This window comes from Squalius cephalus, assembly GCF_949319135.1.
Source record: "Squalius cephalus genome assembly, chromosome: 14".
Lineage (NCBI taxonomy): Eukaryota > Metazoa > Chordata > Actinopteri > Cypriniformes > Leuciscidae > Squalius > Squalius cephalus.
The window spans coordinates 34,351,839-34,369,338 of NC_137135.1; the positions used below are offsets into that span (position 1 = coordinate 34,351,839).

At 38.0% G+C, this 17,500-nt stretch overlaps 1 protein-coding gene across 2 annotated transcripts in view; it reads right to left on the reverse strand.

The window, feature by feature from the left end:
- tbc1d9b (TBC1 domain family member 9b) overlaps positions 1-17,500 on the reverse strand; it is a 34,349-nt gene that overhangs the window by 14,680 nt on the left and 2,169 nt on the right. For both annotated transcript variants that reach the window (XM_079892033.1, XM_079892032.1), the window contains exons 3-13: positions 15,200-15,318; positions 14,432-14,660; positions 11,201-11,459; positions 8,840-9,047; positions 8,536-8,715; positions 7,562-7,714; positions 3,859-4,009; positions 2,761-2,975; positions 1,658-1,775; positions 1,370-1,572; positions 516-598 (exon numbers count right to left, since the gene is read on the reverse strand). In XM_079892033.1, coding sequence (XP_079748159.1) covers positions 516-598; positions 1,370-1,572; positions 1,658-1,775; positions 2,761-2,975; positions 3,859-4,009; positions 7,562-7,714; positions 8,536-8,715; positions 8,840-9,047; positions 11,201-11,459; positions 14,432-14,660; positions 15,200-15,318 — 1,918 coding nt within the window. The remainder of the gene's footprint in view (positions 1-515; positions 599-1,369; positions 1,573-1,657; positions 1,776-2,760; positions 2,976-3,858; positions 4,010-7,561; positions 7,715-8,535; positions 8,716-8,839; positions 9,048-11,200; positions 11,460-14,431; positions 14,661-15,199; positions 15,319-17,500) is intronic.

The window sequence follows — 17,500 nt, forward strand, 5'->3', positions numbered from 1 at the left end:
CTTTGCTAGCTACCATAGACTGTCAGCTGCTTGCCCGCGAAATTTCATGACGCAGGAGGGGGGCGGGGTGGGGTGCGGTGGGGTGGAGACGCGAGCGTCAAGTGGAGCGGGGGATTGGATGAGAGCAGTTGACCAATGTAAGCTGTCCGGCCGGACAGCTTACATTGGTCAACTTCTCTGCAGCTGTACACCCAATAGAGTGAATGGATTTTTTTCATTCTTTTTTCTCTTCATATTGTTAGGACTGTACTGTAGAACCATAACCAGCATCTAAACGAGGTTATTAATAATGAACAATCTTTGAAATCGTAGACCATAGCTTTAATGTAGTACTGACACTAGAACTCTGAAAAATTTCCATACAGTGATTTTTATTTTGGTTGAATTATACACAATATATATTGTCACTATCCATGATACAAAGTTGCATTCTTGTATTGCGAAATATTGTGACATGATATATTGTTACACACCCCTAATAATGAATGATATAATGTTGTATTAACCACTCTCACCTGCCCAGAATGGTCATGGCCTCTCCTTCATCTGAACAGGACAGCAGTTGATCCATGTTAGCATGTAGCACAGCTAATGACACCTGGACGAGAGTCAGAGACAGCTGTCAGTCAGATTGATGTCTAGTAAAAACACTCATGTTCTTTAGGAATTGTTGCTTTAAGACACTCCTACAGTCTGTAGGTGTAAACCGCTCGATTCATATTAGCCTTACGATCTCTTTATGAACAGTTTGAAGCATCAGTGTGGTAGTTCTCAATGGAGGGACATAAAGCTCTCACATTTCATCAAGAAGATCTTTATGTCTAGAAGATGAACGAAAGTCTCACGGGTTTGGAACGACTAACCGTGAACTAACCGTTTAATTTGGGGGGGGGGGGGGGGGGGGGGGCTAACTTTAGGTCTTTCAATGCTTTAATTGGTCTTTGATAGTGCTGGGCAATGATTAATCGCGATTAATCGCATCCAAAATAAAAGTTTGTGTTTACATAATATATGTGTGTGTGTGTACTGTGTATAATTATATTGTATATATAAATACACACACATGCATGTATATATTTAAGAAATATTTGCATGTATATACTGTATATGTATACATCATTTTTATTGTATATAAATATTTTGTATATAAATAACAAATTTTTCTTAAATATATACAAGCATATGTGTGTATTTATATACACAAAATAATTATACACAGTACACACACATATATTATGTTAACACAAACTTTTATTTTGGATGTGATTAATCATTGCCCAGCGCTAGTCTTTGATAATGAAGTTTCTGTTTGTGTAATGAAAATTTGTTCTGTGTGGCGAAACTTGTCCGAGATTTCCTGTTTTTGCACCTGGAAAATGACTTTAATGCCCTCGTAGAAGAAGCAGTCGACCAGCAGCACGGCGCTGTCGAAAGGCATGACGGACAGGAAGAGTGTGAGGAACCAGGACAGAGAGATGGTGGAGATGACGCCCAACTCCTGCATGCGCTCGTACAGCAGCGGCAAACACTCGCGGGTGAGCTCCTCAAACACTCCCTGGTCCACCAGCGCTCCTGACACAGGGAAACACTGATGACACACATATACACACGCAGAAATCCACAGCTGTCATCAAGTGTTTGAGTGTGTGTGACTGACCGACAACTCTGGTGTTGTAATAGTCGGGCAGCATCCGCTCACACAGAGCCACGAGCAGCCAGAACGCCTGCTCTTCAGTGCAGTACAGCAACAACACCGACGTCACGATGTTCATCGCCTGGAGGAGGGGGGGGGGGGGGGGGGGAGAGAGGGCGAGAGAGGGAGAGAGGGCGAGAGAGTCAGAGAGAGAGAGAGAGAGAGAGAGAGAGAGAGAGAGAGAGAGAGAGAGAGAGAGAGAGAGAGAGAGAGAGAGAGAGATTAAACAGACTCTCGTACCACTTTACCTCGGAAAAACACTGATAATGTACTAAACATGCACAGATTTCATAACATTATCATCATAATGTAAGACAATAAATAAGTTTTAAAAAAAACCTGCATATTCATTGACTTAATTTTTGGTGAGTGAGAGAAAGTGTGAGTTTGTGAGTCTGTGTGTGTGTGTGTGTGTGTGTGTGTGTGTGTATGTATGTGAGTCTGCATGTGTGTGAGTATGAGTCTGCGTGTGTGTGTCTGCGTGTGCGTTTGTGTGTGTGTGTGCCTGTAAGTGTGTGTTAGTGTGAGTGTGTGTGTGTTAGTGTGTGCCTGTGAGTGTGTGTGAATCTGCCTCTGTGTAAGTGTGTGTGCGCGTATGTGAGTCTGCCTGTGTGAGAGTGTGTGTGTGTGTGAGTGAGTGTGAGAGAGTCTGCATGTGTGTGCCTGTGAGTGTGTGTGTGTGAGTGTGTGCGAGTCTGCGTGTATGTGTCTCAGTGTGTGTGCCTGTGAGTGAGTGTGTGTGTGTGTGTGTGTGTGTGTGCCTGTGAGTGTGTGTGCGTGCCTGTGTGTGTGTGTGCGTGCCTGTGAGTGTGTGTGTGTGAGTGTGTGTGTGTGTGTGTGTGTGTGTGTGTGTGTGCGTGCCTGTGAGTGTGTGTGTGCGTGCCTGTGTGTGTGTGTGTGTGTGTGTGTGTGTGTGCGTGTGCCTGCCAGTGTGTGTGTGTCTCAGTGTGTGCGTGAGTGTGTGTGTGTGTGTGTGTGTGTGTGTGTGTGTGTGTGTGTGTGTGTGTGTGTGTGTGTGTGTGTGTGTGTGTGAGAGAGTGTGTGTGTGTGTGTGTGTGTGTGTGTACCTGGCAGTATCCGATGCCGGGGTTCCTGTAGGCGTAGGCCGTCAGCACTCGTCTCAGCGCCGCGATGCCCATCTCGTTCTGGAAGGCGTGATGCTCCGGCATGGAGCGGTGCAGGTCTCTCTCGATCTCCTCCGTCGCTAGAGTGCATTTACCCATCGCCTGCTCGATCAAGCTGCCGTAGTAACCCGGGTGTGTGTTCATCTCGTTCTGAGCACCTGGATAATGACATTCATGACATAATCTCCATGACAGCAGCTGACGGACAGCGTGTGATATCTCACACTGATGTGGAAACATGACCTTTGACGGTCACATACAAGCAGCAGAAGTCGACACACAATACACACTTTGGCTGAACTTTACACTAAGTACACTACACACACTCGTTCAGCGTGTTAAGTGTGCACACACAGTATACAAATGCATACTCTAATGATGTACTGCCAAAATGTGCAGGATATAAAAAGCGCACACAAAGCTGAATAGTGTATCCCATAATGCAAAGTGCTCGATCTTCTTGATCTTCCATTTCCAATGTGGCAAATGATCCTAAATAAACAATCTCTATCTTGACAAACTGGATTAAAAATGTAAAATTACAATATTTTATTCTGAATCAAAAAGCAAATTAATGATGTTACAACGCAATAACAGTGTGTCTAAAACTATTTTAATTTTCTTTAATTTAAATAAAGACAGTTGCCAAGTCAACATTTTTAATTTTGTTTACCTTTTTAAGTGTAAGCAGAAATTACAAAAATAGAAAAAAGTAAAAAAAAAAATTAAAAAAAGTAACTCGAACTTACAATAAATTCAATTAAATAATTCACTATTTACACTAATATTTACATAGGCTGCTTCTTTCTTAATCCATCCCTTGCATAATTTAATCTTTATATAACATATTTGAATATGCATATTTTGTCTGTTGTGTACATTATATCTTATTTTACATATTATATTTGTGCTATACAGTGTTATTCTAGTTCTATTAATGTACTATTATATTATTTATGAATATTTTGAGATTGCTTTTATTTGCCATGGTTTACTCGTCTGGGTGAACGGCGCCCCCTGGTGTTTGTGAGGACTCATTACCTGAGAACAGCAACCACAGCTCTCCTCTGAGACTCTCAGGGATCCCGTTCAGGACCAGCTCTCTCGTCTTCGACGTGCGGTACATACACACTCCACGGCCGTACTCAAAGAAATGGATGTTCCACGATTCCTCTTTCATCTTCTCTCTCGTCTGGATCAAAAGAAAGACGAAGGTCAAAACAAAACCAGGCAAACGATGTCAAAATGCACAAAAAGTTGTTGTTTTTGTCCCTTGTAACCTTGTAAACTGCTTTAAGATTTTCAGGTCAGTCTAACTAGTAGGATATATATATACAGAAATTTTGTAGGATGTATACAGAAATGTATAGAAAATGTATTAAACACTTCACAGTCTTCACTGCATACATTATAAATGATACATTTATTAATCCTCCTTATTAAAGCTACAAAACTTATTCAGTCAAGAGCAGTGAGTGATTTTCTCTTTTTCTTTTGTTCTTTTATTATCCTTAATGACAGACGGTTTATTAGGCTGCTGTCCCTTTAAGACCTGTCGCACACATCCCAACTCTTTACAACCCCCTAAAATTCAAGATAACTGTCTTTGTTGTTTCTACATTCATTTGGAGATTAAATGTGAAATTATTACAATATAAAAAGATCTAAACAACTTCAATGTTAGATGCGATTAATTGCGATTAATTACAGAAAAATGTGCGATTAATCCGTTTTTTTGACGTTTTTTTTATCTAGCCGTGCTAGATCACAACTGTCTTTCTTCCCACATTAAAAAAATCATTTGAACTCAAATCAATATTTTATGTCTATTTCCACATCTGTTCAAAAGTGTTTGTTTTTTTGAGAGAAAAATTAAGCCTTTCATTCATCAAGGAAGTATTTATCAAAAGTGACAGTTGAGCATTTATAATGTTACTAAATATTTTTATTTTAAATAAATGCTGTTCTTATGAACGTAAAAGAATCCTGAAAAACAGGTATTACAGTTTCCACAAAAAATATTAACTGTTTTCAACACTGATAATAATCATAAATGTTTCCTGAGCATCAAATCATCATATTAGAGTGATTTCTGAAGGATCATGTGACACTGAAGACTGGAGTAATGATGCTGAAAATTCAGCTTAAATGACATTTTACTGTATATTTACATAGAAAACTATTTTAAATTGTAATATGTAACTGTTTTTATTATATTTTTGATCAAATAAACGCAGCCTTGCTTGATAGGTTTGATAACAGACCCCTATATTTCATAATAACTGTGCACTAAGCCTTACATATTACTACCCTCCTATCTGTGTATTCCTCTATTTACTTGAAAGACTTGAAAGAAAGAGACTTGACTTTAACCCTCTGGGGTCGGCAAACACGCCGGTGCGTTTTGCTCGATTTCTTTCACATAGCAGCAAAATAGACTTAAAATACTCTGTCATTTATGGTCACACAGACTTAAAGGAGACATATCATGCTTTTAAATCGTTCCTTTTAACATATAAATCATACATTTGTAGTCTATATAAAGCGGAACTGCAATGCTTGGGTCTGAATTCCTCATTATTATAGCTCCACAGGCCCCTTTTCTACCCCTTTTCTGATGTGCGTCTGAGAGCAACTCGTTTTGGTGCGGTCTCTTTAAAGGGTAACTAAACACTAAACCAACTTTTTTTAGTTAATGATCTGTAAGAATGGGGCTTTATTAGTGCTGTTCATTGATTCGAGTAACTTTTTTGACATTTGGGTATAAAGTGTTTTAATTCTACAATATATGGTGTAAAAACGTCTGAGTGCTGCCCTCTTCAGGTTGAACGGTGGCTACTGCAGTTGAATTTTCCTATTGGATGTTGCGGTACTGCGTGAGCTAAAAGGTACTGCGTGACGTAAGCAGGTTCCAGCTCACCACGCCCTCCCTTGGTACGAGCTCACCACGCCCTTGGATGAGCTAGCGTAGATTTATCTGTATTTAGTACAGTGGTAGGTGTAGTGTTGCTGGTTGCAACAGCACTGCTGGACTGCATAGCTTTCCAGCAGACTTGTAAATTAGGCGCCAGTGTTTGCATGCACTTGGCCTGGAAGACCGTGAGTGTGAAACCTGCATTTTACGCGGAATTGCTTTTCCAACGCAATAGAGGTGGAAATGGGCTTCTCCACACAGCTCGCGCTGAAAAGCGACGCTGTGCCAAACGCTGCTCCTCCTGCATGGACTCCACCACCGCAGCGGCGTCTTGATGTGAGTGATCATCATATATATTTTAATCACAATTTATGGTTAGGCTAAAGTTAATCCTCTGGGGTCGACAAACGCGTCGGCGCATTTTGCTGGATTTTTTCACATAGCGGCAAAATATGAATATGCCTATAGAGAGCGCGCGCTATTGACATCAACTCGATAAAACTCATCAGATGCATATTTACGTCGTCTTGCGACCCTGTGAGCAAACTCTCCATTTTAGACAGTCTGACAGCAGGACTCTCAGGTGCACGCCCTTCCGCTCACGGTTCGTCCCTCTATCTCCGCTGGGGTCTGCCCACTTTTCTAGCATTTTTCAAATATTGCCAGTGGGTGGAGTCAGGCTCTGACCAGGGGTTTAGTTACCCTTTAAATACAATTGAGACACGTCATACCCCGCCCCCTCTCCAGGATGCAGAGGTGACACGGTTCAACTCCACCCCGTTCGGCCATTTTTGTAGTCTAGTTTGGAGACGGTGTCTTGTTTACACTTTCGCCTGGCTCCGAAGAGAGAGAGAGTGCGTGTGCGCGACCGGGTCTCTCTCTCTCTGTTCGTTCTTTCGGTTAAACATGCGCCCTGTCACAAGCGCAGCAGTTCATCTACATTAGACGGTGTAATGAAGCGTGTGGGTTACTACATCCAACAACCGAACATTTTAACTTGCCCTCTCGTAACTTCTGCATCTTTTAGCTTGGACTACAAAATTGCAGCGAGAAATAAAAATGGCGGATCGCTCGAAGTGTTGGGCCGGAAGTCAATGTCCTTATTTGGCAGTTCCGCTGCAAATACTGTGACGTAATAGTTCACAAAACGTCATAGATAACAGAAAAATCTGAACAGGTTGAAAAATAAGGCCAAAACAGAATATAAAGATATCAACGAAGCACCTGAAGAGAATAATTTAAACTTTTCTGTACTTCTAAACACTCCAAATATACAACAAAATGCATTTAAGGGCTAAAAAAGTGGATTTAGCATGATATGTCCCCTTTAAGACATATGAAAAAATAAACTTTAAAATGTCTACTTTTTTATGTGTCCACTTACAATCGAAACAAAGCATTGTGCTTTTGTAAAATAAAGAAAATAAACAGGGTGTGCTTTCTGCCTCTCCGTCTCCATGAACTTTTTTTCTGGTGCACGTCTCTAAACTTAAACAAAACTCAGCGAATACTATTCACCCAGGCATGAGCTATATATCTTTATAATCATTTAAGTGTGTACTTTTAAATTATCTAATTCAAAACGAAAACAAATATTCTCTGTTTATGTAATCTGTATGAAAAGAGAGAGATGTCATTTCAGCTCATTATCTGCTAATGTGAACACGCCTGCGGAGAGCACGCGCTATTGAAACGCAAATGATCTGAGGCAATCCATGCAAACCTGTCAACGCCCACATCAGCTCGATAAAACTCATCAAGTTTAATCAGATATAAAAAGACTTTTATGTATGATTGTTTGAAGCGCATCACATGAGGGGTGCGTCTCACCACTTTGGGGCCCAGCTCCTCCGGGACGTCCTGCTGGTAGATTTGCAGAAGGCCTTGCTTGGCAGTGGGCAGACTGGGACTGTAGTGCTGGTTTTGGGGCATCTCTCCGAGATCCAGCACAGGAGACGGGGGTGTACTCGGGCTGGGGTTCTCCTGGAGACACAGGTCACATGACATGTTTAAATACACAACCAGCTATGACCAAGGTAGAAATGAGTAATGCTTCAATGGGGCAAATATCTGTAAGCATGAGAACTAAATAAATGTTTGAGGATGTTTTTTTTTAAAGAAAATGTATTCTTTTATTCAGCAAGGATGCATTAAATTGATCAAAATTTACATTTATAATGTTACAAAAGATTCTGTTTTGAATAAATGCTGTTCTTTTGAACTTTATTTTTAATCAAAGAATCCTTAAAAAATATGTTCCTCAAAATTATGAAGAATCACAACTGTTTTCAACATTGCTAATAATCATAAATGTTTCTTGAGCATCAGAATGATTTCTGAAGGATCATGTGACACTGAAGACTGGAGTAATGATGCTGAAAACTCAGCTTTGATCACAGGAATAAATTACACTTTACTATATATTCACATAGAAAACAGCTATTTTAATAAATAACAATATTCTACAATATCGCTGTTTTTACTTTAATCAAATATATGCAGCCTTGTTGAGCAGAAAAATGTGTTTATCTAACCGACCTAAAACTTTTGAAAGGAACAGTATATAAAATTAAATACTATGCAAATTCCTTACATCATATTTAAAGGGGGGTGAATATAAACCTGGTTAAAATATCATACTGGTGATATCATACATTTCTCTTTCATGCATATTTGTTAGGATGTAGGTTTTATTTGTTTGCATTAAAAAAAAAAAGTTTAGTTACAAATGATCTTCTGCTGAAATACCACATAAAAAACATTTAAACAAAAAATATCATACATTCTGATGACTTGTGACTCACGGATTGAGGATTTAGGCCACATGGCCTGTCAGGCGTGCGCTGCAGGAAGTCAGAGATGCGCTGTACCAGGAAGTCACGGTCTTTGAGGTTAGCAAACAGGAAGGTCATCTTGTTTTTAGTGCTGATCGACAGTGGACTCGGCAAAACACTGCTGCTGTCTGCTTTCTCCACTATGGTCACCTTGAGGGAGAGAATGAGAGAGTGAGTGTGCTGCTGTTGTGCAACTGTATGCGAGCGAGTGTGTGTGTGTGTGTGTGTGTGTGTGTGTGTGTGTGTGTGTGTGTGTGTGTGTGTGTGTGTTTACCTCTCTCAGTGGAATGATAAGTTGACACAGATCTTCCTCTCTACTGGCAAAGCAGATGTAGTTGTTAGAAACAAACATTTGACCGACGACATGCATCTTGGTGAACGGCGTCCAGAGCGTACAGTCGGTGTGTCCATCCAAACGCTCGTCCGGCGTGAGCCGGAAAAGAGCCCGGTATCGCTCGTTCTTCGCACGCGCATCCAAGTCCCTGAAACATGTGAGAACAAGCCCTATTTAAAGTAGTTAAACCAAGATCTATTTATTTATACTGACTCTTTAAAATGCTTAAATTATATTATCATCAAATTAAGTTTTTTTTTTTTTTAAATCACATTTGTTTGGCATATCTCTCTATCTCTCTCTCTCTCTCTCATATATAGAGTACACACACACACATATATATATATATATATATATATATATATATATATATATTAGGGCTGGGCGATATGGCCAAAAAAAAATATCACGATAATTTTTTTTATATCAGTCGATATCGATAATTATCACGATAAAAGTCAAATCTTTATTTCTTTAAAGTTTAAAGGCAGATTTTTGCTCCTAAGTGAAAGTTGTAGAAACCAGAGCGTTAACTGTGGTTTTAAACTACTCTTTATTGTCAGAACATATCAGGACAAACATTTGTCATTTTTCCTTAACAAAATACATATTTATTGGACAATTTCTTAGTTTCTGCATGTGCTAATTTTTTTTTTTTTTTTTTTTGGTAAAATGTAATATTCTGACTGTTTGAGTTTTATTAAACTTAACCATTGGTCATCCAGTATCATGCATTTAGATCATGATAACCACAGATAAAACCAAATGTAACTTTATGGTTTCTATGGTATTTGTATGAAAAACAGTAGTCTAAATACATTATTAAATACTGTAATTATATTCCATTAGTCCTTTAATACATTGTCTACATTAATAATATAATACAATTCAATGTATATCCTACATTTCATAGTGCAGTTAATATTACTAAGCTAACAGTAAATCCGTGGTAAATGATGGGAATTTCAGCCTTCAGACTGTATCGTTGCGCACAGTTTGTCAGCGCTGTTTCATCTGCCTTTAAGCTGGTTTAAATCACTGAGACATTTGTGTTCCTCGCTGAATTCAAGCGCTTCTCACTGGATTTCGTGACCGAGACCGATCAGAGTAAACGCATCTGCTCTAACTTTAGTGAGCTCGCGCTCGCGCTGCCGTTTGGACTTTGAGCCGAGCGGATAAATGGTCCGTGTGGCGCGCGGTTCAAATGAGTTTCGTTCCGCTTTTGGCGCATAAACATTATCGAACATTTATCGACCTCTTGATATCGTTTTATCGAGAAAAATTATATCGCGATAATTATCGTTATCGTTTTATCGCCCAGCCCTAATATATATATAATAGTACACTAATATATATATATAATAGTATACTATTATATATATATGTGTGTGTGTGTGTGTGTATATATTTTTTTAAATCACATTTGTTTGGCATATCTCTCTCTCTCTCTCTCTCTCTCTCTCTCTCTCTCTCTCTCTCTCTCTCTCTCTCTCTCTCTCTCTCTCTCTCTCTCTCTCATATATATATATATATATATATATATATATATATATATATATGAGAGAGAGATAGAGAGATATGCCAAACAAATGTGATTTAAAAAAAATATATACACACACACACACACACATATATATATAATAGTACACATATATATATATATATATATATATATATATATATATATATAATAGTACACATATATATATATATATATATATATATATGTGTGTGTGTGTGTGTGTGTGTATACTGTATATATACATACATATAGGCTGTCAAGCGATTACAATTTCTAATCTAATTAATTGCACATCAAATTTGGCTGAGAAATTACCCCCAAATGATTATTTAAAGTCATTATTGTGTTAAATGAGAAAAGCATCAAATAAACATTACAAAAAGTAGCTTTAGAAAAACATTTTTTTTTATTTGATTCATCATATAATTCATCAAACAAACTTTTAGGCGACAACAACCATGAGGGTGAATAAATGAGGACAGAATTGTTGGGTTTTTTATTAATATGTAAATATGAAATACATTTTTTTAACATACTGGCCTTCTTAAAAAGAAGCCATTAAACAAATATTTAAAATGTAGGCAACTGTCTTTGTTGTTTCTACATTAATTTGGAGATTAAATGTGAAATTATTACAATATAAAACGATTTAAACAACTTCAATGTCAGGTGCGATTAATCACAGAAAAATGTGAGATTCATTTGTTTTTTTTTTGTTTTTTCGATTGACAGCACTAATATAGTAATATACAAATATTATATATATGTGGTTTGCTCACCTCTTTAGTGCGGAGACGTTTTTCAGGGTCTTGCAGGGTTTGGGGAGGAAGCGATCGGCGGAGAAGCTCTCGTTGTCCAGTAACTGTCTCATGGCGATGTTGGCCAGCTGCTCCATCAGTTTGAAGGTCTCGTTGATGTTCAGGAACATGGAGAAGAAGTGTTCGGTGCCGCGAGTGCTCACGCGGATGCTCTCCGGGAAAACCAGTGTGGCGTTCTTGTCCAACTGCGTCACGTCCGTCCACTGCACCACCAGTGACACTACAGCGAGAGGAGGAACAATGAAGATGACAAAGATGTCCAAATGAAGAACAAGAAAGAGGACAAACTGATTTTATTAAAGATGAGTAGTTCATCCAAAAATGAAAATTAGCCCATGATTTACTCACCCTGAAGTCATCCTAGGTGTATATGGCATTCTTCTTTCAGACGAATACAATCGGATTTATATTAAAAAAAATGACCTGACTCTTCCAAGCTTTATAATGGCAGTGAATGTTTATGTTTTAAAAGTCCATAAAAGTGCATCTATCCATCATTAAAGTGCATCTCCATCATTAAAGTGCATCTATCCATCATTAAAGTGCATCTAAAAGATTTTCTCACGACCCCCCACCCCCAAATATTTTCTCATTGGATCTGCACAAATCACGTAGGTGACCCATTTTGGTTTTAAAACGGCGAATTTCGCCAAAAGGTGAGGAGTTTTCATGCCTGGTTTTATGATGGATAGATGCACTTTTATGGACATCCAGGACATTTTTTAATATAACTCTGATTGTATTCGTCTGAAAGAAGAATGTCATATACACCTAGGATGACTTCAGGGTGAGTAAATCATAGGCTAATTTTCATTTTTGGCTGAACTACTCCTTTAAGCATGGTAGAAGAAAAGCAGCATGCACTAACACAATTTCACACTAAATAAAGAACATTTAATTCAGTATGAATCAGCCCTTTTCACAAGAGTTCAAAAGACTCAAATGACATCACTAAATGATGCTCCAGAACACTGAAGTCCTATTGTTCAGTCTTGGTATTTCTGTGGTCGAATACTTGTGTATAATGACCACTAACAGCAAGATCTCATGTGCTACTATAATGTCTCTTAAATCCCTGCACACTCTCTTTCTTTGCACAGAATAAAAAGATTGAAAGTCACCATGAAATCAAAATTGGCAATTCTTATTTTTTATGGTATACTAAATACAGTTGTTGAAAACAGTTGTGCTGCTTAAAGGAACACTCCACCGTTTTTTGAAATAGGGCTTATTCACCTTCTTTCCTACATTTAGACAGGTGGGCAAATGCATTTTTGTCTCAGTGCATGCATTGTTTTAGTTTGACAGGGTCGGCGCTAGCTTAGCTTAGCATAATGAATGGAATCCTTTGTTGCCAGCTAGCATGTCCTGAGTAAAAGTGATAGAAAATTTTTTAAAAACCCACCTAATTACTTCTTGTGGCCTGCGTATTCACAACAAGTACAAATAGCGATGCAGATTAACACTAGGCGATTTCCTATGCAGATATTGACTTGGGACTATATTAGGGGGAAGCACAGACGAAGCACTGCTACTTGGGCGCAGAGATATCACGCCCAAGTAGCAGTGCTTCGCCTGTGCTTCCCCCTAATATAGTCCTTAATATATAAGTCAATATCTGCCTAGGAAATCGCCTAGTGTTAATCTGCATCGCTATTTGTACTTGTTGTGAATACGCAGGCCACAAGAAGTAATTAGGTGTTTTTTTTTTTTTTTTATATATCACTTTTACTCAGGACATGCTAGCTGGCAACAAAGGATTCCATTCATTATGCTAAGCTAAGCTAGCGCCGACCCTGTCAAACTAAAACAATGCATGCACTGAGACAAAAAAGCAACTCTGACAAACACACATTATACTTCTGCATAATGTTTCTATTTTTACTACAAAAATGTGAATTCTGCCGGTATTCAGACAGTCTCATGCATACAGATACAGATTCAGGCTACGGTCAACAATCGCCTACGTAGGCAACATTTGTTTGACTTTTCTAACCGTAAACACAGGCATGTTGAAGCCTGCAGTAATGTTTTTCATTGATGTTATGGCAGTCCACTCTGCTTATTGCTTTTCGAGAATGTTGCACTCCTGTTTGTCATTGTGCATGAAACTTCACGCCAATAAATCACCAGGAATATTGCTGACTTGTGCGCGTCTCAAGCGCCCTCTTTACGTTCGTCCTAATGCCTGTTAGTTGTCCGTGGATTTGCCCATATTTGGCGTTTAAAATGGAAACGTCTTTAGACATGGAAAATCGATTTTACAATCGATTCAATGAACACATATGTCTCAAAAATCGAACAGGATTTTTTCACAAAAGTGACAGCCCTATGCATGACGTCATCGTCTTCACAGATTCACGTTTTTGTTGTTTACACGGAGACCATTTTCAAAAGTTTGCGTTTTTACACAACCCAAAAAAGCTGTTGTTGTGTAAACGAAAGGCCAAAACGGATAAAACGTTTTAAGTTTTTTTAGTTACGGTGTCATGTAAACAGGCCGTGTGTCCACCAAAACGTCTTTTCACGTGGCTGGCGTGTTTTTTCAATTGTTTTCAATGGGAGCGCCGCGTTTTTAAAACGCCATGAGCATAATGAGGCGCTGAGCGTTTTTTTTCGCGCTGAGCGTTTTTTACCAGTCGCCAAGAGTTGATGAATGTTCACCCTAACCGTAACCCTAACTGTCCAATCACAGTGGAGGAGGGGCGGGACAAATACCACACCGACCAACCGCCACATTCTGCTTGTACAACATCAACAGAGGACAGCAACAAGCATAATAACGGAACAAAATCATTTATAACAAGAGCCAGAGAAAATACGTTACATTGTATCGACATATAGAATCAACACAGAAACAAAATATGTGTGAAATGAGATACTAGTAACACTTTCGCGGATATTCCGTATCATAACAAGCAAAGCGTCTCAACTGAAAAAAACGCTACGCTGCAAAAACGCTCTCAAGCGCCACAGCTAGGCGTTTACAGCAGAGACTAGTGTTTTCAGCCAGCTTTGGTGGACACACGGCCTTAGAGTGCAGAACAGTAATAAGTCACAACTTTTTAATCATCCCAACTAGAATACATTATATATCTTGGTTTGCTTCTGTAAAATCATGTTTGTTTTGGTTCCGGTCGCGTTTATCTTGTCCTATAAATTTAGTTTCACTGTACATTGCTCTCGTCTCACCCTCTTTTCCCAGCAGGAATGAGTAGAAGCAGAGGTGGTTGACGGAGAGGTAGATCCAGCCCTGTCGTGGGACTCTGCCCTTCCAGTAACTGCAGGGGTAATAGTTCACCAGCTTCTCTTCCTCCGGCATGCCGAACAACTTCCGCATCTTCAGCTCGGCTTCCCGGAACTTCCCAGGATCCTCGTCTTCCTGAGCTTTGCCGCTTTTATTCTCTTCGGCGATGATGCCCTGCATAGAAGAACAATCTTCACATGATGTGTGTGTTTTAAGAATCATTTCGCATTCGGATAGACCTGTTCAAAAGGTTTTGAAAAGAAGTTACCATGGTTTTTGGAATGATTTTACTGATCGCAAGAGGAAAAAATTAAGTTTTAGTCGCATAACATCGGTTAATGGAAACGCCGTCACTTCGAAATAGTTTTTTATCGACATTTAGAAAGAAAAAAAAGAAAAGAAAAAAAATAAAGAAAGAAAAATCGCAAGGAAACGAGCCTTTTGTCACTTTTATGTTTGAAAAAGACCAGATGAAATATATACTGTATGTATATATGAATTTGAATAAAAATATATAGAAAACATTTTTTTTTTATAAAAAATAGCAACTAGCAACAAACAAAAAGTGCAAGCGAGTTTTCGCACATATTAATTTAGACCTTAATATGTGAGAATCTAGTTGAACATAATCTGTGAGGAAAATAAATGTTGTCAATCTTAACAGCTCCAATATATTTTAATATATAAACTTTGACAAATGAAACAAATCCCACCTGTATTTTGCCCTTGACGAAGGTGGTGATGTCATCGTCATTGTCAAAGATGGACAGAGTCTGGAGAAGGTTTGTCTCGAGCCACTCCCAGTGTTCAGTGATCTCCTTACGAGACGAGCCTGCGACACACACACATCCATCAGAGCAGTGTTTACTGTGGCACAGCCTTTAATATGTCACTCAGATTCAGGGCTGCAGTTTAAAGGTCAGGCGAGGTTTACACGAGATACGGTGAATGTTAATGTGGGTCATGTGACTCAACAACACAGTCACTCTCCAGATTTTCATCACTGTTCTCGACGCTGAGATGTCGACACAAAATGGCCCTGGGCAAAACAAACTACTTGTTAAGGCAAAGAGTGACTATTCAGGAAAACAGACCGTTTCAGACTTTCTAACCCATGTGTCACCTGACTAAACAAATCTGGACAAATCTACTGTTATCTAGAGCGAGAGCTCTTGATCACCTAAACACACAATCAGTACTAGTTAACAGATGTGCACTTTTGTCATTTTTCTGGATAAATCATTCGAGTACTAAAACAACTTAAAAAAAATACGTCGAAATAAAATAAACATGAACTAAAAAAAAAAGGGGGTTAAAGAAAAAACTTTATTCCAGCTAAACATCTTCATTTTTGCTGAAGTACTTAAGTTAAAGTATTAAAAATACTAAAAAAAGAAATGATCTAAAAACTAAAACCTAAAAACTATACAGACATTTAAAATAAAAAACTAATAAAAATGACAAAAACAATCTTTTACTAAATGACAGAAAATATAAAAAATAAAATCGAATTCAAAATATGAACAACAACTATAATAGTATATCAATGATATCAAAATAACACTAGCTTTTTTTATGTTCATCTGCATTTGGCCATTGCATCTCACATAAGTGTTATGCTTTAAATTGTACTTTTAGATATAATTTATGTTAATTACTTAGGGTTACTGATTTAAACTAGCTAGAAACTGAGCTTTTTGAAACATCAAAGGAATCTGATTCACTGATTCGACATATATTGCAAATATTAATGCTCCAAATATTGCATGCTGACAAAACCTGCTGGTCAAACCGGTGTAAATACAGCAAAACCTCAATGCAAACATTCCTTTTAAAAACCAATTGTAAAGCGTAACATATTAAATGCATTCTACAAATAATCAAATACAATTAACCTTGAAGTGTCTGTATAATATGCGTTTATTTTATAAATTTTCAGGGCTTGTTTTGGTGTGTTTTATGGAGGGATTGGCTAATCAGGCCAATACTCTTTCTTTTTTTTATTAATCTAAATGTCCACATTATAAAACATATCCAAGATTAGTTAAAACCAGACAGACACTGAGATCGACTAAACATCGGCAAAACATCTAAAAATTCAAAACAGATATAAACCAGCAAAGCCTCGTTTACTGAAAACACGTGACTGACAACTTAAGAAAATTTAACGGCCATAAATATTTTGTACCAGCCATGAAACTAGTACTAACAATCCTCTATTCCAGTTTCGACGCCACAGCTAAAACTACTAGCCAAACTAATATCAATTTAAAACATTATTAAAGACAAGTAAACAGTCAGTAATAAAATAAGAACAAATAATCAAATTATAAGCAATAGCACAAATAAATACAATAGAACAAAGATACAAATGAAATAAACAGTGCTTTTCAGGTACAGAAATTTAATAAAGCAAATGTAAAATAACAGCACAGTCTTCACTGTATAAATGAAACATCCTTTTTAAAGTTACAAAAGTTATTCAGTGATTTCTTTCTTTGATTAACATTAGAAACTGCAGGAATATTAGGCTACTGTCACTTTAAGAGCGAATGCACAGATCTAATATACTGATACTGATACACATGTGTTTACTTTCTCAACTGTTTACATTCACTTAAGATATAACCAACTGTGTTTACTAGTATACTCGCCATTTTTTAACAAAATTTAGTTTAATTTGTCCGTTCAAGCGCAAGAAGACGTGAAAGCGAGCTCAGTTTTGTATTCGCGCTGACTGAAACGCGGCTTTCTGGGTGTGTGCTTCAGATGCACACACAACTTTCCACACACAGTGCTTGGTGAGTGCTAATTTTAGGCCCTAAGTATATAGGTCACAATAGGACAGAAAAGACTAGTTCAACTTCCATTTCATGGTGAGTTTAAAGGGGTAGTTGAATATGATTTCACTTTTCTAACTTTAGTTAGTGTGTAATGTTGCTGGTTGATCATAAACAACATCTGCAAAGTTACAACGCTCAAAGTTCAAAGCAAAGGAAATCGCTTTTTAAGGA